Raw genomic sequence first — 24,392 nt, forward strand, 5'->3', positions numbered from 1 at the left:
GTGACGATGTTGAAAAGACTAAAAAGTCCTAAAAGGGAACACAAATAAGTGCTGTTGTTGATGTCGTTTGATCTTAATACAAAAGGGTTGGTGGAAGGGAAAGATTGCCGAAAAAACTCATGGAAGGAGCGGAACATCTGCTCTACCATGATGCGTGTCTGTTGGTGCATTTGACAGTTGTAAGAGAAAACAATAAAAAAATTGACATGAGCAAAAAATAACATAATCTTCGAGACTAGAAAGTCAATGGGGGGAAAAGGCACACTATTATGATTAGAATATGTTGCACCGTACTTTTCTGCCTCGAATTATTATTGGTTTCGTTTTTGGACAATGATCCACAAATTGAGAAAATAAGAACCAGCAACGTGTAGGTGAACGAACCTAAAACATTTAAAGCACGAAAAGAAGCTATATTTTGATTGAGTGGTGGAACATTTGAAATAAAAACAATAAAATGGATGTTAATAATTTGTTTATGGAGGAGCATAGACTTCTAGACACTGAATGTCGGACGACTGACCACTGGGCTGGTAAAACAGTACAATGGATGGTCTCCTGGGAATTGATTACAAACCGGTTGAATGTACTGTTTAGCGGTCAGTCGTCCGACATCCAGTGTCTCGAAATCTATGGAAAGAGATATGGAGTAGAGGTTACTTTTTTAAAAATGTTTCCAGTTCAATTCTGCTCCACGCCTCTTCTCAAGAAAACTTTTAGACGGTAAATCTACATCCACGGATTGAAGGACCAATCAAATACGGAGACGAGACTGCTTATTGGAAAAATAGACGATGTGTTGGCCGGCTTCACAAGCAAGGCAAGGCTCACTCCCTTCGACCAGCATGAACCAATAAAGAAATTAACCACAAATCAAAAAATGAAAACAAGTCGAAGTGATTAATACTAAAAGTGAAGGCCAAAATATCAGCGGAAGCTTTGTCAAAGCATGAACCACTGGAATATGGACGGGAATGGTAAGGTTGAAAATTTGAGTCAATGAATTAAATTCTTCTTCAAATAAGGCTGGCCTCAGATCCCTGCGATTGCGTATTTCAAATGTCAGCTCAATCAAACGACTGGGTCTAAAGTTATGCCCTCTCAAAGTGCAGTACATAACAGAGCACAGAATGAATGACTTAGCCCTCTTGTGGTAATCAATTACCACAAGATGGCTAGTTCGTTCATTCATTGAAGAGCTTTGTAGTGCCTTTTGAGACGGCATAACTTTTGATCCAGTCGCTCGATCAAGCTGAAAATTGAAATGAGTAATTGTTGTAGCCTGGGACCATTCTCATTTGAAGAAGAACATAATGCGTTAACTCAATCGCGAAAAGCTAATTCCCAAACCAAGCGTCCCCGTCCATATTCCAGTTGTTCATGGTCAAAGCAATGATATCCAGAAACGCGGCAAATCCAATGGCATCTACAAGTTATGACTCTAACAAGTTTGCTGTGGGTTGTGAACAGAATATAATGGGTAGCGACTGCAGTTCAACAGATTTTACGGTTAATAGCAGACTACAAACGCCAATCATATGAACTCGCAGCGCAATATTGATTTACGTTGTGATTATGGCTAACATGAACATGGAAACACTGAAGGTAAAAGAATTATTCGACAACCAAATTAGATGATCATATTCAAATTTGGATGCAATTTATTTAGAAGAACATCGAAACGTTCTTGTCCGTACTCTTATTTGAGATTGCTTGCTAACAAATTTCCTGGAATACAACCTTTACCATTGCCCTAAATATGCTACGTGTTTTACTCACAATTATTGAACAACTCTGGGTGCCTAAAGTTGTCATCATTCATCAATAAAGATAAATTGAGGGTCACGGTTCTTCTTACACAACCACTATTCGAAACTCATAAATGAAAAACAGCCATTAGGAAATTCGAAAAGACGAGTGCCACCATATACCATGTACCAATCATAACATGGGCAAAACTATTTGAGCTCTGAAAATGTCCCTATTCCAGAAATAAAAAAAGGCATGCATCACTTTTGTTTTGATTGCGACGAATATCTCACAATGTTGGATAATATAAATAAGCTTGAATGTGAAGGAATATGCCATCGTCAAGAGAATCGACGTTATTCATGCATTTGAAAACTGCGATTGTCTTTGGTACACAACGTATTCATAAAAAAGGCAAAAATGCCCTTTTTGAGCGTCTAAAGAGCCAAAATGAGCCAATTTTTAAGTTTTTTTAAATTTAAGATTTAAGGAATATCGATGGGATATTTAAAGTGCTCGATGACTTGACAGCAATACAACACGTGTTGAATAAGATTCAAAGCTGGGGCAATTTTCTGGCATTGCTCCTCTCAAGTACTTATCCAAAACTTGTTAATGACTAAATATGTGAAGTACAGTGTAGATAAAAAAAATTCAGAAATTTATTCTAGTCTTGAGAGATGGATGTAAGTTCTCAATAGTAACCAAGCGAAAGATCAAAATCAAAGCGAAAACTTACCCATGATATAGAGATGTGTCCCGGTTGAACTTCAAATCGTAACTGATTCTCGATAAGTTTGTGTTCAAGGGCTTCTCAATCATTTGACCTCCGTTTAGCTTCCCAAATTATCTTGCACGGGCCTTTGCGACGTATCTCGCGGGAACATAGATTTCTGGCGATTTCTATCGCGCGAACGTGTTTAGGTCGAGCATTTGGCTCAGAATTAGAACCGGGCAAATTAATGTACATTAATTCATCTTTTAAGGTTATTTTTTTCGCTCATTTGAATTGGAGGAAACCACCAATCCTAAATTGACGCTTTTATCTACTGCAGGCATGTAACACATTTAAATACCAATGCTAGTTTAATGGCCTTTAATGACATTTGAAAGATGGTCTAGAAGCGCGAAGATAATAAAGAAAATAAGACTACTTTGCAATCGCTTAAATCAGAGAAGAATGCAGAAAAATGTAACAAATTAACCGATTGGACACTAAACCTTTGGCCATGCATTCAATGATAATTGCGTCCCACTTAGTGGTTGTGCTCAGTAATAGGGACTTGGATTTCAATCACGAGGGCGCTCTTCCACAACAAATGCAGGCATGCACTTGTTGCACCGCTCGATTTGGCTTTCCATTCCATAACATTTTCTTTCTTGTCAAAGAAATCGAATTCTTCAAGAGGCACCTCAGTTCACCTTTAATCGTTGGCTTGATAACATCCCTACAACATGAGCACTTGGTTCGCGATTTTGACTTTGTCTGTGGTTTTGAACATAGACCATGTGGCTTCAACGTCATCCAATTCCACAAGAGATGGGAAATGTGAGTAGACATCGCCTTTGTTTCGGGAAATTAATATCATGTATGTACCAAACAGTCTTCGTCATACAACGCCTAAATTTTGATTTCAGTGTTTTCAATTTTCCAAGTCGTAACGTTTCCGGTAAAAAATGCATTTAATTCCAAGTGTTCTTTGAGTTGTTACTGCTTCATCAATGATTCTATTTTTACCCTTAGAATGGGGTGTGCACTGGATCTTCATCTAGAAATGGAACTTGCTACAGAGGTGGAGAGGGCTTTGCTTTATGAGAGCTAACACATTGATTGATTGGATTGCATCAGCGCAAGATTCAAGAATGTCAACCACAATAAAAAAGGACAAGAATTACACAATGGGGAAGAAAATTGAAGGCTTGTATATATAGTTAACACTGAAACTGATAGAGCACTGAACTAAGTTGAAATCTTTGCAATGAAAAATTGTGGCATTGATTGTTAATCTTACGCAACTATTCTTTATTTCATGCCCATTATTACCTTTTGCATTGGCCTTTTGGCTCTAATTATTTGGCAGGCTCTTTTATCAGAAGGATTCATTTGATGTCAATTCACTTGTATTAAAATCAGTTTGCGTTGTCCCAGTCAAAGAGAAAAAAACACGCATTCATTCCAAATCTTAACCTTGGACAAGGTCCTCGCTTTCTTTTTGCATAACAAAGAGTCTCAGAAAGTTCGCTTTTGAAACTGCATCCTGTGCTGATGACACCAATGACAACCCTCCCTTGCCGTTGGAAGCATCTCTGGCTTGTTAGTTTCGGTCTTGTGGTCAACAATCTCACTTTTTTGACTTAATCCCCTTTTCGACTGATTAGTGGCAACTTCTGCCTTCCTTATTTGATGTCTTCATTACGATTTCAAGTAGCGTTGACATGGAGGCTGCCTTATCGGCACAAAACTGTACAAAAATGCTCAAATTTCTACCTTGCATTTTATCATTTGCATGAAGAATGTTCAAGCCATCATTATGTGCAATGTACGTATGTATGTAAACCATATGAAAGACTTCTCAAGCTCTGTTGTCTAACGAAATTGTCAAGGTATTAGCTCTCAAACCACGATTATCTCTCTTAACAACTAAGCTGATGAATGTGAAAGCAGAGGTAAGATCAAAACTATTTAACGAACAGATATTTCGAGATTTCACTACCCTTTGTTCTGTCAATGTTTCATTTAAGGTGGATCCTCAAGTGGAACTTGTGCCCAAGGGTTTGGCGTTTGTTGTATACGTAAGACGTCGAGGCTCAAAAAGTAAATAGAGCTCTCATATTCACCAGTGTGACCAAAACTATTTCTTCCTTTATAGTCATCTTGTCTTGCGGTAGCACCAGTTCGGAAAATTGCACCTATCTGGTTCAAGGTACCACGACGGCTCCACCTATTGATCCTTGCACCTTCACCATCTGCAAAACCTCCCCCAACATCTGTCGGATACGGCTGGACTTTACAGTAAGAAAAAACAGGGTTCTCAAGTGCCCTTAGTATCAAGAGAATGTTGGTCCTTATTTGAAAGCTCGCTTTTTGCCCCAATTTAAATAGATGGACAATTGAAGGTTTCCTGCCAATATATTTCTTTGATTTTGCTTCTTGTTAGGCCTTTTCAATTGCTGGACCAGCTCTTGGGACCGTAGTAGGTGCTGCAGCAGCAACTAACAACGGTGAGCACATCGATCTTCGCATTTAGAAACCCAATAGTCTTGCTTGCACGGATATTTCTGACTCATTTTAGGAGGCGCTATCGGAGATTGCACGACAGACTCCTTCAGCATAACCTCCCCGGGAAACATGGGCTCTCCCGTTATTTGTGGGACGAATACCGACCAACATAGTAAGCTTTAGTTCTTTACAGAATGAAAAAATGAATGACTGAAAAGTGTGAAATTTCAGCTCTTTTTTATCAAAATTTAGTTTAATGCATTTTTGTATGTCTGATCGACAGGGTTTTGAAGATTACTATCCATTTTCGTGCAAGCGATATTTTGCAATTCACAGTTTTCACACGTAATGGATGTGTTAATCTGATATCTATCCAAACACAGTGATTGTGGATGCTTCGGACCAATGTCATAGGGCATCATTCGATTTTGGTGGAACAGGAACAACTCGACAATTTGACATCAAAGGTACGAAAATGTTTTTGTTGAGGACTTTGGCAAAGAAAACCAAGTAACAGGAAACGAGGTAAAACCCCAGGGCCAGTTCAAAGTTGCCTTTTGATGCTTTTAGTGACTCAATATGCGTGTGGAGATGAAAATGGAGGTGAGCACTGCTTTTAAAGCCATTTGTTCATTTTGTTTTTACTTTTCCTCAGAATCGGCATTGAAAATATCTTCTGGTTTTTGTGCATACAGGTCCAGACGGATGTCTTCAGTACTTCAAAGGAAACACTGGAACATTTTCAAGGTCAGTGGATACAAGTCCAAATAATGGCTTTCAAAAACATTCCCAATCAATTTATTTTGCTTCAATTTTCTAGTTTTAACTTCCCAACCACGGCCACTTCAGTAACTGATTCTGGTAAGCACTAAAGCTGAAGTGTCTCCGCTTTGGTTTTTTAATATCAACACTTCAAGAAAATATTGTTTTAACTCAGCTCTGCATTCCATAACTTAAATTAGCGAAAAGGGCGATATCAAATCGAACTCTTAATGTTGTAAATCATTGTACATCTTTCCAGCCTTGATGTAGTAGTATGCGCTACATGCTGGATTTAAGGTTTTACAAATAATACCAATTTGCAAAGCGTTAAAAGACAATTCTTTCAGAAATATTTCCTTTGCACTTCTGCTTTTTAAACGTCCATCTTCGTTTCATCTTACCATGATCTTTCAAGCAAAACAACTTGATTCCACATCATGACCCAGTAATGATTTAAATATTGTGGTAGCCTTGGTTAACCAACTTTTCTTCAACTTATCCGTTGTAGTGACTCACTTGTCCAACCAATGCTATACAATGTGCTTTCGTCAAGAGCCGGGCAAATGTGCCATTTGCTTCCAACCTGTCATTGCTGGAACGGGGATGACCGGCGATCAGGGATCATTTGGTCTTTCCCTCACTTCAGACGCAACAATCGCCGGCACCCAAGACGGAGGTTGTTCTGAAGATTATCTTCAGGTAACAATGCAATTTCCACAAAATAAACAACAAAGCGCGTGATAATGACCCGACACCTGTGAGCATAGACATGACAATATCCACGAGCCGTGGCCCATCCATTATTCAAAATACCAACTACCACTAAGAAACAAAAGCTTTGATTTCGTGTGGTGGGTCCATAGATAACTTCATATATAGATCGATCAAGGGCGCTGCGATCGCATGTTTTCGTCTCAGCTGTCGCTGGTGGAAAAAATGTTTCATTCGTAGTCAAGCTACTTAGGACAACTATGGTGCAAATTTTAATCGTTGACGGCTCGTCCAAATTCAGAGTAGAAACCCCTAATAAGACTCCTTGTCAAGCAATTGCTCTCGTCCAACACGCTTCATAAAACGGGTTTGAGTAAGTTGTCCCACCACATTTTTAAGAACGAAATTTTGAAGGGGTTGAATTGGGGCTCAAGTTAAAGTTTTCATCCATGTGGTGGAAACACTTAACTGAAACGCCAGGAACAAGCCTGGGTTCAGGCTGACCTCGAGAGGTGTCGGAATTACCTTACTTACGTATAGGCGCAATCATGTCGCCCACATTCAAGCACATTGTTGGGAGATTGAAACGAAATTCCGAATGCCTCATCATTGCGTTGCAATTTCGGATACATTTTGTTACACTTTCGAGATTTTCGAGATGCGTTGCTAAACAAGGGCAATCAATAGAGTACATGATTTGCTCTACTAATGTCCAAATCTTTTTTTGACATGTTACGTGTATTATGCCCTAAAAAGCATGTTTTTATTATTCTACCACTCTTTCTACCTGTATATTTGTAAGATTCAAAAGAAATTAAGATTAAAGAGGAATAACAAACGTTTCATGATAATAATTCAACTTGCCTGAAGTGAGATTTAACGAAATATCTTTGTCCCATTTCTACCAGCGTCAGCTGACCTGAAAACATGCTCATGCGGTACAACTCCTGTTGAACTTAAGCATTCTAGTTATGGTTTTCTATGGGTGGGTCCTAAGGCCGAATGGTTGGTTCGAAATTGGCTCCCACACCGAGAAAATAGGGAATGTTTGAACATTTTAGAGATTCCCAAGAACATCTCGACGAGCAAGAATCCGGACTATTAAAACATATTTTTTGATGATTATGAATGGGTTGATAAATGAATATTGAAAGCTACTTAACAAGTTCCCGCAAAAGATGTGGCTTCATGAAAGCAAAGTGGGATTCAAGCATACTTTTAAGAAAATAGATCGTACTTCTTCTGTTTCATTTCTAATTTTGTGCCCGATCCACAGATGAACTTTTCCACAATCTCACCATGTATTTAACACCTTGGGTTTTTACATTCATTTAAACGTTTATTGTAGGATTATCGTTGCACGTCGTTTCTCAAATGTTCCCGGGAATTCCTAGGAATGACTCTTTATCTCTCTCTTTCGGAGAAATAAAATTTGATTGGGAAATCAGACACTCTAATTGCTACATATTGTTATACCTTTTCAGATTGGTGGAGCTGAAATGGACGATGGATCGTTTGTGGTGGGTTCCATTTCAGCTATAAGTCATAATCGGATCTGCGGTAGATTTTTCAGCTTCTCGATCGCTGCTGGTGCTGTTGGAGGAATTGTGAACACACAATCCATTTGCAGTAAGTTCTTTTCAACTTAATGGCAAAGACGAAAAACCGTTGCATTAGGGTTAAAGTCGATTTACCTTGAATGCATGCATATCAAATTTTAAGACCTTTTTGAAAAAGCTCGGCCGATTCCGGAAGTGTTATTTTTAACAAGAAGATTAGTTCTTTTAATTCAACAATGAACGTTGGAAGTCAAATGAACATTCGTTTTGTCGATGACATTAAGTGGAACGCAAATTTACGTTATGCATTACATACGTAGTACAAAAAATGCAAAATGTTTGAAAAACATCAACCAGAAACATCTGTCTACGTGATTGGGTGTCATTTCGACAGCAATAACCCCACTGACTGATCCCGGTTTGATGAGACATATGACCAAAATACATTCAGCTCGGCCATAACTACATTGTAAATGGTGATAATCCAAATCACGCCATACCTTTCCATTTCAGCTCAACAACGCCCATTTCGAGTGATTTTCAAAACAGATGCAGATGAGGTGACAGGTGCAATAGCAGGGGCTAATGAAAATGAACAAGAGGCCTTCCCTGGCGGCATCATTGGATTTCACCTGAACTACGCTCTTCAAGATTGCTGAACATGGCTCATTGTATCCACCCTTGGCCATCATGGTCCTATTATAAATATTATCGCTTGCTGTAAGTTTGAACTGTGTGTTTTTAATAAAATGATTGTGCACATTTAGTTTGCTTGTGATTATCATGTGGTGGATTCTTTCATGCATTCGTTAAGAATCAAGCAAAATTTATACATCCATCTCAAAACCATAGACTGGCTTGTCTGAAACCTTGGTGTTCCACAATGGCTACATGATACATCAATACGACACTAAACTTCGCTCAAATTTTACTTAAGATATTCCTTGGTGATGTGCAGAGCACAAATTCCAAAAATTTGATATTGGCTGGGGTTACGTGAACACGGTGTTACTCACAATACTGATAAAGATTTTTTGCAAATGTCATGACTTATGATAATGATTTTCGTTGTTATTGAAACAAAAGAAACATTTTTTGTAAAAAATCATTTTGGATTCTAGCTCAGATTAGAATATTAATCCAATTAAAACCTACAAAGAGATAGAATTTTTACAAACGTAATCAATAGATGTTGGAAGTAACCTTAGGTGCGTTTCCAACTAAAATTTTATTCAGATCCATGGAGCAAGCTATAAGATATCTCGTTTTAAAAGATTGCATTTTCATAGAATTTGACAGCAAATTGCTCCGGTTATAGCTTAAAGCAATTGCCAAAAAATATAATAAGCTTTTTCTATGCCTAAAATAAAAATGAAATTTTTTCACTTTTCTCAAGCAGGTAGAAAAGCCCGAATATAGTTTGCAATATAACTTAAAAGTTACTTAATGCCAATATTTCAAAATTTTGATGCCATACTTGTCAATCGCAACTTCAATGAAGCTTAATCTTGAACTTTGACAAAATTCTATTAACGTTCAATAAAAACATCGCTTGTACGTAGAAATTAATTATTGCAAAAAGTGACAATTTGGAAAATTAAACTGTCACAGGTATCGTTCAGATATTTTGGGAACACAATAGGATATGGTAGCTTTTGGCACTTAAGTAAAATGAAAGGCAATTTTGCATGTTTTGTAAGTTTTAAGCGACATTCTTTGCTGCTTTTTGCTATTAAAGAAATCTTCAAGAAAATGGCGAAATATCATTTTTTGTCGTGTCATTGAAAAACACAATCATATTCCTTGGGAATAACTGGAAACATAATTAGGCCATTTTTCGATCTTTTAAGGCGTAAAACGCAACCTTTAAGTTGTAATATCTAGGCATCTGCAGAATAGAAGTATATGAAATTTTACGTCAATACATAACTAAGAGTATGTTTAATACTGATTGACTACGTTTTTGACAATGGTGCATTTTAATGCACTTTAAGTGATTTAACATACTTATCTGAGCTACTTTTAAACATGTGTATTTCACAAAAGCTGTTCCTTTTGTCTCTTTGACAAAGAAAAACATTCTAGATGTCTTGGTATTTGAGCAAACACTTAACCAGAAAATATAACCACCGTGTGAACTGATGAGTCGTTTTGTTGCAGTGAAAGGCATCATAAATTTAGAGAGGCAATCCAATTTCATTTCTTTTTCTATTTTGGCCTATTTTTGCAGACTTTTTCTAAGATCTTTAGAGAAAGTAATATTCAGCAAATAAATCAAATAAAGTCATATCAATTGAAACATGCAGAGTGGTTCTCTTCCTTTAAATTTATGGCCTCTCTGGCCCATCAACGATTCAGATTTGGTAGGTGTGACTAGGACTGGATTGCATGATTGATCTAGAATTTGCTTAGGAACTCGTCCAAGCTGACTTACAACTTGTTAACCGATCAATAGTTAGGTTAGGCATTCCCTACGAATATTAGAGGTTAACAAATTTCATAGCAGAGGAACTTTGGAAAAAGAGAGAAGGACTCTATGGTTCATACTAGTCGGGATTCTCGAAAGTGTATTCAATGTCCAAACGGATATTGAACCTTTAGGGTCATTGAGCTTATGCTTTTGGTATTCTGAAAATGTACAAGGCGTAACAAATAGAGGACACTTATAACCACTACTCTAGCCAATTAACTACGTGAACAAGTATATTAAAAGCTTTGTCATAGGAAGTATTCATATGAGAAAGTTACAAACTTTAACCCATCATGAGAGCTTTTAGAGCTATATCCCCAAAGGCCTTGTAAGTACCTCTTTTGGGTCTCGTTGCCAAATTGCTTTTGACAGTCTTTTCTTGACTGAACTGCATTGCTTCTGGATTCAGGATCTAGTCCTGATTTGGACCCAAGGGGATTTTGTGAGTTGGGTTTCTGTAGGCTGTCATGAATTATGGAAGCCGTCCACACATTTGCACGTCAATTTTGTGATTCTTAGACACTATGTAATTTATTCAAGAATGTAGGTTCATGTCCATAAAATATTTCTCAAGTTCATCTTCAACTGAAAATTAAAGAAAACGGCTGAAAGTATGCACTTAAAACGAGCAACTTCTCGATTTTATGCTTGAAAATGCCTAGAGTCTAAGCAGTTTGAACACTAGTAGAGAAGGTGTTCCGAAGTGGCATCAACTTTTTGGTGAATATTTTTTTGTTTCTTGCATTCAACCATGCGGCTTTTGGGACAAAGTTAATCTTTGTTGACCCTAAATTCCCCTTTCCATGGACTTCACTTGCTTTGTTAAAGAGATGGTCAATAAGGTCATTCTGGTTTTGGAATTAATAGACCTGAACAAGGTCAAGGTAGTTTCTCCTTAGTTGGAGGTTGGACATTTGGAGAGCACTAAGACGTTTTCGTAGCTTCAATGATTCCTTCGATCAGTATCGCAAACCGCTTTCGTACAGATTCCAGTAAATTAATGTCTCTTTGCGCAAACGGACACCACATAGTAAGGGCATAAAAAAGATGGGGAAGGATGTGACAGATGAAATCTGCAACCCAAGTTCAGGCTCGTTGTTGCACTTAAATGATTGTTTCATCAGCCCCATAAACTGATTGCACTTAGACGCTGCTTTATGGCTCTGAATGCCAAATTGGAAACCCTTTTGTTCGAGGACTCCAATGTCTTTTTCACAAGCTGTGGCCTTCAGTTATCGTTTCGCTCAATTTGTATTTTGTGGTTGGGTCGTTGAAATCTGGATGGAGGGCAGTGTTTTCAGCTTTGAATCAACAAATGGCTTAATTGGCTTTATTAGCCATTTTCGGGACCAGTCATGGGCATGGAATAGGCTGCTCTGGAAATAAATTTTGAGTCGTCGGCAAAGATGCTAAAAAGCCACTTGATTCTATCGCCTAAGTCGTTTATGAAGATAAGGAAGAAGAGGAAGATTTCCATTTTGTGTGCTAGGCGTTTGTAGGGATCTTTATCGAATGTTTGTTTTTGAAGCCAAGAAATACAACATCAACCAGGTGGCCATGGTCAATCAGCATTCTCAGCTTGTCTAGATATTCAAATGGATTCGTTGCGTAAGATTTCTTTCTTTGCAAGTTGTGCCATTAGTTAGAGAAATTGGACGATAACTAACAGGGTTTACTTGAGATCCTCTTTTAAAAATTGGACAAACTGTATTCGTCATCTTTGAAGTCTTGAGGCACACAACCTTCTCGCATACCGAGTGAACCGCAACTTCCAATTGAATTGCAAGTTCGCTAAAATAGATATCACCGCCTCTTCGTACTTTGAAAGTGTAGAGGTTGACTACACTGGGGACGGTTCCTTTCATGATTGTTCGTTGTACGTTTTGTCGTCTAAATTCATATGAATGTGTAGCGAAGTGTACTTTTGAGGATTATAAAACATATTTTCGAAGATTGCTCTTGAAGTGCGTTTTAAATGACATGAAATAGCTTTTTGAGCTATTTTGAGATTATGCAACAAAACGAAAAGTGATTTTTTACTGTTGTAATATTCTTTGAGAATTTCAGGTGGGATGTAACCGGGACATTTTTTGGCTAAAGACCAAGAAAATGAGGCCATTAAATCCTACAAAACTAAAGAGTGGTCAAATATATCATATCATAATTTCAAATTAAAGGCCAACTGTGTGCCCAATTCTCTTTAATTAGATTTTGAAAATTTCAGTTGATGGAATGGTTTAAGCATATAAGTTTTTTATGAAAGCTAGAACTCTATAAAGAAAGAAAACCAGACTTGTTCCTCATGACTTTCTGAGCAAGAAAAATGCAAACATGTGTTTGGGTATTTCCGTCAAAACTTTAAAGGGCATTTTTTTAACCACTGTATTGAAGCAGTCCTCATGTTCATTCAAGAAATTTGAAATTTGCGAACACCACCAATGCAACAGCTCTTTCTTGATAAAACATCTTTGGACCTGTTCAACCTCTTATAAACCTTTTGATCTAATACTGTATGTGGTGCCTAATAGGCATAGTATATCCAAGATGTGGCTGAACAAATGACTTGCACAGAGCCAAATCATGGTACTATCTCAGGACTTAACGACAGATACATAAAACCACAGTTATGGAATGTTTTACCTACCTTGAGCTGGATGTACTTATCAATCTTGCTCAAAATCATGCCCTCCATTTTGTACAAGTGCGGTGTTCAATGGTGTCGACCGAAAGGTCCATTAAGCAGCATTTCATTCAATTCAAGGGCAAATTTCTTGACTGCTTTGCTCCAATCTAATCGTACGCAATAGCATACAGGTAATGCAAATTGGATTGGGAGAAACGACAAATCGGAGAGCGGCACGAAAATATCATAGAACCTACTATTAGCATACCCAAACTTAATGGGAACAATCCGCGAATCGAATTCCTTATTATTTCACGCAAGATTCGATTTGCAATTACATGCTCACACGATGCAAATAGGATACAGGAGGGTGAGTCTAATATGTCATTACGTATGGACGTGAGCTAGCAAGCTCTCACAAAATTCCACGCTTGTTCATAGCACCACAGTTCATTTCATACCGAGAGAAAACGAAAAGAGTGAAATAGACTGGTGGACAAATGAAATTTACATTTAGTCATTTTTGCCAAATGTTCCTAACACCATTGAGGGTTGAACTCAAAGTTGATTTTGCATTGGTACAAGAACTGCTGCGCTGTATGCAGCTGAGAAAAACTAAGCAGCACATTGATCTGATTTTTGCTTGATGCTCCTTAGTCCTTTTCTGGTGTTCTTCAATTAACCCCAAAGTTTGTTATGTTGAACGAATGAAAATTACCAATATCACAACTAACCCCATGAATTTCACGACATATGTCCAATGTAAGGCCATTAAAAATAATTCATTATGACCGAGTGACGAACTGATTCGGTGGAACAAATCGGTGGCTGGGCAAAAACGTTCTTGAAATGCAAATACGCCATCAATCGTGCCTAATCAAGATAGAGAGAAACGGACGCTTCATTTGGTCTGGCCCATTCAGGACGTACGTGTAGAGTACTAGAGGCTTTGTGGTGCAATTAAAACTTCTTACAACACTGTGACAAATGTTCCGAAACTTGGGATGGAATGCGAATCGTCATATTAAACCCCGAGCCACTCAGCGAGCACAATTTGGCAGGAGATCCCGCCAATCACGTGCATTTCTCTCTGCGCCTAAAGTGTGGTAATCTAAATCATAAAGATAAATATCTCAGACTCGGGTGGTCAATTCCAAGCCGCACAAGGATCCATAAAAAATCGTCTGTTACTAGCTTGACGGTTGTGACTTTGCACGATTATGAAGTCAAGAAATGCGTGTCCAAAACTGAACATTAAAAAAAACATCTTGGAAATTCAGGAATGAAGACATTTGGTAATTAGCCCGTTACTCGTCAACTATTGTTTGAAGCGCGCTCGTGAAATATTTTATGGTTGGATTTGTGAAGCACATGGACGTGGGAAAATTCATGTTCACGCCAAAGATGTTTTCCAAGTTAATATTGTGTATCGCTTCGGAGTCTAAAAGGCTCTCTTTTCGATATTTTTTAGGTTACATCTGGTCAAACATTTTTTATTTGCATGATCTTCGAGGTTTTTTGTTATTGGACCAACTACGATGAAAGAGAAGGGTGATTTAAAGCCATCACTATTTATGGAAAATGTGAACAATTTGATACCTAGTACTGAAGTATTCGTAAATTTGTACTAACATGATTCGTGTAAGTTACTCTCATCCAAAGCAAACGAATGCACTTCTCATTGTCAAAAGCTTATGCTGGCCAAGAATACCTTTAACTAGTTAAAGGTGTCTTTGTGCTGGCCTACCTCAACACTCAAGTATACATGTTGCATGCACATAAAAAATCAAGAAAGCTTGTATACGAAAACATATTGAGAACCATCTCATCAATGAAAATACCTTACAACGAAAGGAATAACATGTTGTCCAAAATTCAGATCTGACCCTATTTCAATAACACGGCCTTCGTTCATCTGGACGAGCCACCGTATTCGTCAAGAACCAGCTAGCTGGTTCTTTGTACGACGAAGTTCTAATTTTCATAGCGTATTAGACTAAACAACGCTCTACCATACAGCTCGTATATTGCGACAGTATGCCCTAAACATATCAGGTAATGTCTTGAAAATTCATGTTAGTCTTTCGAACTTTGATTGGCAGGAATCATGCCCAAAACTCCTATAACATAAATCGAGTCACAAAAGTTGAGAAAATTATGGCCAATAGTATGTCGATTTTGCCCATAAATAGCCTCGCCTATCTTTTCCAGCAATTGCAATTTACGACCAAGCGGGGAGTTCTTATGCATATGCATTAGCCAAGATATGGCCGCCCAGTGCACTTGAAACAAAGAATTTTCGTCAGTCGGTTCTTTGAAATGTAAAAAACCAATGAAATGAAAAACTATGAATAGCTTTACGAATTATTCGGGAACTCACGAAGCCATCAACTAAAACGGCCTCTTCCAACAGAAATATATTACCACGCGGATTTTGCATATTTTCGTACACAATACATGTTTCCAAGGGTCATCGGGGTCCCAATTGCATGGGAGGGAGTGAATGGATTGCAAGAAGTGTCGGAGTCAAAATTATTGTTGAGTTGGCTGGCCTGTGTAGAAGAATTGCAAAAATGCAGTTTTATGATGTAACCTGAAGTATCCGATGGACCTGGCTTCAATTTGAAATCATGAAGTATTATCATCTTGACTTTAATCTTAGTGTGACATAAACATGAGTGAAGCTCATGAAATTAATAGTTCGCGTGAGAACGAAGCAGGAATCCAGTTTTTCCATTGAATACCAAATAGAAAATGTTGGGGAGTGAATTTGAAGCCCAATATTTTGCTGATCATACAACTCCGTCGGTTCAATTATGAACGAAAGTAAGATAGAGGAACAATCGATTCCCCAGGTCATTACATGGGTCCAAATATACATTGCAATACTTCCGGGTGCTTTCTGGAATCAGGACGCCAAGACAATCAACTGGATCTGGATAACCAGTCAGTTTGATGATGAAAGCCGCATATGACATACTTCTAAACATACTTGGTGCCACGTAGCATCCAATTTAACGATAGTCTTAAATATTCAAAAAAGATGACCAAAATAACACAAAGTAAAAATCCATTCTTGATGTTCATGAATTTTAGTTCAAAGTTTGTTACCTATATATATTTCTTCTAGAAGAGTGAGCCGATTTCCAAATTAGTTCATATCAGCGGCATACCTACTATTATTCCTAGGTTTCGGAATTTTACTCCGTGTCCCATCTTTTGGAGCACAATCAGGGAGAGCAAGAGTTGAACAAACTTCTTAAAGGGCTATAATCAACTTATTTAAGGCTACCTCCATGGAGAATTCCATACAAAATGCTTGCACTGAAGTAAAAGAAGGATTGAATTATTCATAATTTAATTTTAAAAACAAACATTTCTGATTGTCATGTCCTTCCATGGAAGTATTTTTTAATGAGAAATTAGATGTTTTCCACAAAGCAAAGCTAATTCAATTCCATAGTATCCAACTAACACGTTCATTCAAAGATGTAACTCACTTTGAAGCAAATTCATTGTGCTTTGTGTTTTTTGCGCATACGTAAGCTGTTAAAAAAATAATTCTGGAACCAAACAATTTTCAATGGAACGTCGGAAAAGTGGCTTGTCGTTGATTTCAATATTGANAACTAACACGTTCATTCAAAGATGTAACTCACTTTGAAGCAAATTCATTGTGCTTTGTGTTTTTTGCGTTGGGTGAAACTGTCCACCGGTTCAAATTGTTCGCTGGGTTGAATTGTCTTGTGGGTCGAGTTGTCCTGGGCCGAGTTTTCTGGTGGCTGGACTTGGCCCGTCACCCTTGTCAAATAGTATACATCTATTGGGCCAGAACTCAGTTCAAGATTTGCTTTTAGGGACTGGAGAGAATGGAAAGTTATGTAGAACCTATGTTATCATTTCACACACCTAAGTTTTTTAACTTCGGTCTCCTCTTGGTAAACTACGCATACGTAAGCTGTTAAAAAAATAATTCTGGAACCAAACGATTTTCAATGGAACGTCGGAAAAGTGGCTTGTCGTTGATTTCAATATTGAATCTTTTATCTCGTTTGTATAGTTTGAACAAGGAGTCGAAGGTTCTCCGTTTCGGATTTGGCCGATTTTGGCGGGAAAATCTTTGAAATTGCTAGTATTCTAAAATTTAGTGGTAGCGATTTATTTCAAAACTCAGGGGATACATCCTTCTGCTACTTTTTGCTTCAGTTTGGCCAAATGAACGACCAAGGATTAACGGTCAACCCTCTTCAGTTCAAAAGACTTGGATCAACTTTCAATCACGTTTCCTTTATTATTTACGATCAACAAAAACAACTTTCGATAAGTAATATGTATTAACGGTTGAGCTAAATGTATGAACTTGATACCCAGTAAAAGTGATTTCAATCACAAAGGATTCAAAATGAATAATAATAGGAAACCGACTTTAATTGTTTTCCTGAAGCGTTGCGGTCTGCAGTTGGACAAAGAAGATGAAAGGGCTGAACGAGGCTAAATCAGAATAAATATAGTGGGAAGAATAAGGTTAAAGTTGACTCCTAATGATGGCATAAGGAGCCTTTTATTGAACGATTAAAAATTGAAAATATGTAATGCCATAATTTGCAAAATAGAGGATCACAGTGTTTCCCCACAGCATTTTCTATAACGTCCACAAGCGCCTCACTAGATTGAGACTAAATTTGGATTTAAAGTGGCTCTAGATACTAATAAGAAATATCGTTTCAACTATGTTCTCACCATATACCAAAATAAATGAAAATGAATGATTGGTCGAGGAAATAGCGCAATATCCTTGAACAATCTTCGATTTTTTCCCTGACATCCGGATAGTAAGATACTTTCATTGAATGTTTTTAACTTGAAATTGATCAGTTACAATTTCAAACCTTTCCACTTTGATATAATATTTCGTATAATAAACATCTTGCATAAATATGAAATATAAACTGCAATAAGTCCTCATCACATTGAGTTGGTTCTCAAATAGATAGAAAAATATTTTGCTTTTTCTTGCATAATTTCAAATTAACTGAAAAAGTTGTAAAACCAAATTTAAACCTTTGAAAAAGCAGATTTTTGAAAATTAATTGAAGAGCCATCCACAGAACATTTAGATGAGGAGTCGCTTGAAACTTTACAAAAACCAATGAAGTCTCAAATCTTTCAGCTTTATGATATTGAAAATTGAATCCCATGATACTAAGTAATTGTGATATAGGTGACATTATAATTTATGATTAAGGGCTAAATAAGTGCACCCCTAATTTTACTTGAATAGGTTTGAAAATTGTAGTTTTTAATGTTTTTAGGCAGCTACTTTTTATGTGGACTAAAATACCATAAAGATAGTAAAAAATGCCACTTTTTGACTTATTTGTTTTCTTTTATAACTTTTATGTTCACAAAAGACCTTTTTTAAACCTTCGAAACGATTTTCGTCTAATTTTGTGCTTTGTATCTTGGGTTTTTAGTACCTCTATTGTAGTGAAAAGTGCCCTAGTGACCTCCCAAATTTTGTGCTGATGTCATCATTGTCTAGCAGCAGCGACAGGGCTGTCAAAATTATCGTGGTGGCATTTTACTGTCGCATCATTTCTTATGGGTGCTTTCAATTGTAGAAATTTTGTGCAATGGACTTTATTTCATGACGGAAATTAAGCTAGGAATTCTTGATTGATCAAAGTCAATTGCTGAATTGGATGAATGTCGATTAATAAGTGTTCGTTTGTCCGTTTCATAAACTTGCTAGTGTGGCAAAACTGACTGGTTTCTATTCACATTATTTCTGGCTTGATTCTTCCTTGTTTAAGGCAAGATTAATATTCAAACGTCCTTTGGAACTAAAAACACACTTTTGTCATTTTTCGAAGTTATAATCGGGCATTTGCCATGAATTGTAAAATAAATAGTTTAATCATCACGCAAAAGGATATATTGACCCTAACAGGCTTCCAAATTCGAAAATATAATTTCCTCGTTGAAACTCACTCCAGGCCAATTTGGCATTGTTGGGAAGACTGATTAGAGAGATGCGAAATCGGAGTTATGATCCCAGATTTTCGTCCTTTTGTTATGTTAGGATTCGTTATTCTCCTACTGTGTCCTCCACTTACGAATGGTTCGAGGATGGACATTAAAAGTCGGCCCCGCCTCGGTCTCTTGCCGGCCTCCAGCATGCCCACGGTTTTGGCTCCCACCTCGAGACTATGTTCATCAGCCATTTTTGAGCTGTATTTTCTCCCTTGCCTATTTGGGCTTAGAAAACGGAGTAGGGTTTGCAATACCGGTTGATACATAATTTGACAATAGTTTTTTCAGTGGTCCCCCTTCGTGAAAACGTCATGTTCAACACTACCCAGGAAAGCATAGCACTGGCATGAACGTTTTCAAAGAGCATGAGAAGTGGCTTTGATTTTTTTACCATGCATGTGTTGTTTCCCGTTGAGGTAAAAAATCGTCCGTTTAATGTATCACCTTGTACAATTAGGTTTTTGTTTGTCATGCTGTGACTTGTTGCCTGACAATGACGTACACTTTTCTCGGGCATGCGTGCTTTGAGTGCAACACTATTATTTGAGAAAGGCGCCAGACTAAGATTGAGGATTTTTCATTGAACTCCCAGACAAACATTACAACAGGTACATACATCTAATATCCGATTCATTTGGCGGAGCCGTCAGAGCTACCCTTTTGTTCAGCCAACCGGTGCCATCTTAGCCAAAACCAATCCAAAAAATGCATGAGTATGACGCCTTTTCCTCGCACCGAGCCAAGTAGGGGAGTGCTGCAAACTAGACGCAGCGAGAGAGAAATGAGGGCAATTTGTTGAAACCTTACATCCTATCGTCTCCCTGACCACATTAAACTTCTTGACTTGAAGAGCTCATTAGTTTCTCTCATTGGGGAATGCCCTAAATCAAAATCCTGTATTTTAGTCCATGTGAGTCATGTCACCTAGATCATGGAATCACAGAACTTATGGCTGCCCCAGCGGTTTTGTGGATTTGAGAGATTTATTTTTTTCGATTAAAAGCAAAACACTGCCCGATAAAAAATGTTTGCACAATTTTTGGCATTTAAGAGGATGAAATAACGGATTATTTTCTTTCCAATTTCTTCTAAAGCACCTTTTTTCAACTTTAGAGATGCAGAAATAATTTGTTAAGGACGATAATACTTCTCCCAAAATTGGCTACATGGTTAGTATAACCAAACAACGCAACCTCCAGCCTTTCGCTGCCTCGTCAAGCTGGCTCACATGCTCACAAAGACATGCTCATTAATTGAGTGTGTCAAGAGACCTGTGAGAAGAGGAGGCTGGGGTATGTTTCTTTTCTTTTATTTTACTTCATGTACTTTTATATCAAAGTTTCGTTTAAAATACATAGGTTTCACTCGTTATCTACCGTTATTTCAATGGTATGCCTAACTTTACAGGCTCAAACGGTTTTCTGCCCCCAATCGACAAAAAAAATGTCTAAAACATGAAAACCCTGAAAAAAATATTGAGGAAAGATAAAATGTGCTTCCTTATAAAACTTTGCAAAGGTTTTTCTGTGGACTTCAACGACTAACTTTATGACTACTTCCCTGGTACACACGGTGGAATTCTGGGCACAAGAAGGTATGTACGTACGATGTTTACAACGAAGTTCATTTGACCTGAGTAGTTTGTCTACGTATCATTTTTATGCTGGCAAAATGTTAAATTGCTTAATTGCTTCCATTCTTAATTCCTCGTGTTTATTTTAACTTTCATTTCAATTATCCTTCTAATGTTGGTACTTTTGCCAATGGAGTGAGGTTGGCATTATATTTTTGTCATTTTCAAGTCCAAAATGGCGTAGCTGTAGATTCATTAACAAACTCATCGACGAGTGAAATGGTCTCTCATCGTGCTATTGTCATTAAAAATCATATAATTACGGTGACCGTGTTTTCTCTCATTGGAAAGGACCTCTACCAAGATCGGAGATGGTGTTGCAAACATTCCTGTGACATTGGAATGGGCGTGTGCTTCCCGATCTACTTTTGAGTTGCGCTCAATTTCTCTTCAACCCACTCCATCACATCAACCAATTCGTTGGGTTCGCTCTTCTGATCTCTGCCGAATTATCGAAGAATAACCATGTAACTTTATTAACATGAAGAAAGAAGAAACCTTTTTGGAGGCGTACAGTAATTCTAAGTAAAAGTCTTGTGTCTGAAACATCATTTGGCATTCCATTGGAATTGGCAATAAATTGTTTGTATTTTTGCGTTCAGTTGAAGAAAAACAAAGTTATTGGTGATAAACACAGACACATTTTGGTTATAGCGTTGGCCACTGTAATGGCGAATAATTATCATTAATAATAATAACCTTTGAGACTCTTGGTCATGTCAGATACTAAAATCTGTCAAACTGGATGCATTAGAATCACATACCAAAATCGATGCAAGAATAAAAGAAGAGTTGGTTCAGTGGACATGATACAAGTGAAGAGGCGTTTCACAGACTACATTAACAGTTCGGTAGAGGTAGGTGGTGAAAATCTTTGTTCTTGCAGTACACGGTAGAGTGGGTGGGTCAAATTGAACAGATCCGCCGTTGATGGCATTGGGCCGGGAGCCGGACAAAGGTGCGTGACCGCCAATGCTCCGAAGGGATGTCGAGCCAAGGACAATAAGGTGTTTGTAAGTCCTTGACAGGAAATGACAACTTGTGTCCGGACATCACCTCCGGAAAGGTCAGGTTCCTAACACTGTTGGACACTAACCTTGCCAGCCCGATGGTGAGGGGCTCGGTTTCACATAGAAAATGTGTCAATGCATTGTTGGCATATTGGGGCACGCACAGGTATTGTTTGAGGAACTTGGTGAAAGTGGCATCGGCGGATTTGAGGGCGGATTGGGCGAAGTTTGGGAGGCACAGGTGAAGGCCGTAGAGGAAAATTGTCTAACACAGATCAATATAAAGCAGTTTTGTAGGTTACCGGGCAAAATAAATTTCTAATGGTAAGGGATATCGTTTTCTAACATGACTTCTTTTGATTGGTATTCAACCCATTCATAACTGGTATAATGTTTAACTAGATCTCGCAAGCCTGTGGGGTTGAAATTTGCTGAGGTGTAAATGCCAAATGATTGAAAAATTATATTTTTTTAAAGGTACTGCAATTTAACATTTTGTCAGCATAAAGATGATACGTAGATAAACTTCTCAGGTCAAATGAATTTCGTTGTAATCATCGTACATACCTTCTTATGCCTAGAATTCCACCGTGCACAGTAAAACCTCGTTATTGACTTGTCAAGCTCAAGAATTTGGCACTACAATAATTAACGCCGCAGTAAACCTCTAAAAGTTGTGAAGGCGAATGTACGACCCATGCACGATCAAAAACCCAACGCAAGTACGAGAAATAAATCGTCGGTTGCGCGAGACAGATTTTAAGGCATTAAGAAATTCTTAAGTTTGACAATTCAAAAGTGATATTTTTTTTAAGCAGCAAAAATTTAACTGTTATGGGGTTCCACGTCTTGAGGTCGAAAAAGGTGGACACGTGTTGAAATAAGATGATATTGTCAAGCCACTTGTTTTAATTATCAACAACATGCATTTTCCTTCTTAGTTTTTTTCATATTCGACTCTTTAAATCTCCGAGACTCAAACAAATCAAACTAAACTTACGTTGGAGTAACTTATCAGAGTTTCCAATTTTGCACAACATTTAATTTCCAAGTCTTTTGAAGTCAAAATTGTAGACAAAGACTTGTTTCTCTTTTCCACACATGAGTACCTGACAAACAAATGCTTTGAATCTTCTCAAGTCTGAGATTTATTTTGCGTTTTGCTTTGGAGAACTATACGAATTGGCTGCCCTCAAGAATTCCCCGCCAATAAGAATACCCGATCCCGAGAAAACTCGAGAAACCCCGAGAGAAAAATCGTCTCTGCAGAGAGATGAAGAATCAATTCTTGTTTGCTGACCTTTCTTTATCAACAATTCAGTTGATATGAAATATCAGCTTCGACGTCCCAAGTATGGCCGTCTAGGGACTTGTGTTATCAATTGATATTTTCTGTGACGTATGATATTACTACTTGCATGACAAAAAAACTGCAAGTTAGCCTCAAAATGTGACCCTGATTTTCCTCTCCTCATTCCTGTAGTCATTAGTACTGATGGGTAGTGATGAGGATCAAATTAATAATCACGGGAGGTTGCGACCAGGGCTACCAATTTACATTTTTAATGTCCTATGACAATGCTGATGGAATCGATGGAATCTCCGAAACCCATTAGTCAGCCTCAAAACGTAACCCTGATTTTTCTTANCTTACGTCAAACCAGGGTCGCCTTTGTGCTCAAACCCAAATGTTTACGTTGCGATGGAATAGGCGGGTGCTTTCGCTATCCACGTTTTCTGGCAACCTTGAATTTGAAATTTGATTTGATCCCATCACTACTGATGGGAAAAGGGCAAGTAGCAAGTCATCACAGACACCCATGAACTACTTGTTTACAAGCAAAGCTTGGCCAAGTGCCAGAACTTGGGCAAGCTCAACCCAAGCAGGGATCCGCTGCTAACATAGGGAACCCAGATGGTTAGCTGAGGAAAACCGCAAAATGAGGATTTTTTTGTTCGTAGCTAAAGTCAGATTGCCAGAAACAAACCAGTCATTGAACCAAAGCCACGGTGCTGCGTCACTGTTGGTACACATCGGAAAATCGAAAAGGGGAGTTGGTTACTGATGGGATCAAATGAATTATCAGCGGAGGTTGCAACTAGGGCTACCAGTTTACACTTCATGTGGCATATGGCATCACTGGGTGAATATCGGAAACCTGCTAGTTAGTCACAAAAAGTAACCCTGATTTTTCTTCCATCAAACCAGGGTTACCTTTTTGGTCAAACCTAATCATCTAGGGTACGTTGGAAACGGCGGTACTTTGAGTTTCCGAGCTTTCTGGCAATCCTGATTTTGAAAATTTATTTGATCCCATCACTAGAGTTGGAGAAAGAGTTAAAACTTTAAGGTTTTGCTCGGAAACTCAAAGCACCACCGTTTCCGACGTACCCTAAGAGTTTAGGTTTGACTACAAAGGTAACCCTGGATTGATAGAAGAAAAATCAGGGTTACTTTTTGTGACTAACTAACAGGTTTCCAATATTCACCTGGTAATACCATATGCCACCGAAAATGTAAATTGGTTGCCATTGTTGCAACCTCCAGTGATTATTTGTTTGATCCCATCAGCAACCACAAACACATTACTTCATCGATGTCATGAAAATATTAGCTGTAAC

General features: G+C 38.0%; 1 protein-coding gene across 2 annotated transcripts in view; it reads left to right on the forward strand.

Moving 5' to 3' along the window:
* The window catches only part of LOC131885355 (uncharacterized), an 11,205-nt gene extending 2,439 nt beyond the window's left edge, over positions 1 to 8,766 (forward strand). For both annotated transcript variants that reach the window (XM_059233383.1, XM_059233382.1), the window contains exons 2-16: positions 3,139 to 3,298; positions 3,388 to 3,419; positions 3,494 to 3,542; positions 4,396 to 4,416; positions 4,492 to 4,542; positions 4,620 to 4,762; positions 4,908 to 4,971; positions 5,043 to 5,141; positions 5,353 to 5,436; positions 5,540 to 5,572; positions 5,665 to 5,716; positions 5,790 to 5,830; positions 6,240 to 6,430; positions 7,927 to 8,071; positions 8,515 to 8,766. In XM_059233383.1, coding sequence (XP_059089366.1) covers positions 3,205 to 3,298; positions 3,388 to 3,419; positions 3,494 to 3,542; positions 4,396 to 4,416; positions 4,492 to 4,542; positions 4,620 to 4,762; positions 4,908 to 4,971; positions 5,043 to 5,141; positions 5,353 to 5,436; positions 5,540 to 5,572; positions 5,665 to 5,716; positions 5,790 to 5,830; positions 6,240 to 6,430; positions 7,927 to 8,071; positions 8,515 to 8,660 — 1,245 coding nt within the window. In that variant the 5' untranslated portion in view covers positions 3,139 to 3,204 and the 3' untranslated portion in view covers positions 8,661 to 8,766. The remainder of the gene's footprint in view (positions 1 to 3,138; positions 3,299 to 3,387; positions 3,420 to 3,493; positions 3,543 to 4,395; positions 4,417 to 4,491; positions 4,543 to 4,619; positions 4,763 to 4,907; positions 4,972 to 5,042; positions 5,142 to 5,352; positions 5,437 to 5,539; positions 5,573 to 5,664; positions 5,717 to 5,789; positions 5,831 to 6,239; positions 6,431 to 7,926; positions 8,072 to 8,514) is intronic.
* The last annotated feature ends 15,626 nt before the right edge of the window (positions 8,767 to 24,392 follow it).

Source organism: Tigriopus californicus, chromosome 8, assembly GCF_007210705.1.
Source record: "Tigriopus californicus strain San Diego chromosome 8, Tcal_SD_v2.1, whole genome shotgun sequence".
In the NCBI taxonomy this organism is placed as follows: domain Eukaryota; kingdom Metazoa; phylum Arthropoda; class Copepoda; order Harpacticoida; family Harpacticidae; genus Tigriopus; species Tigriopus californicus.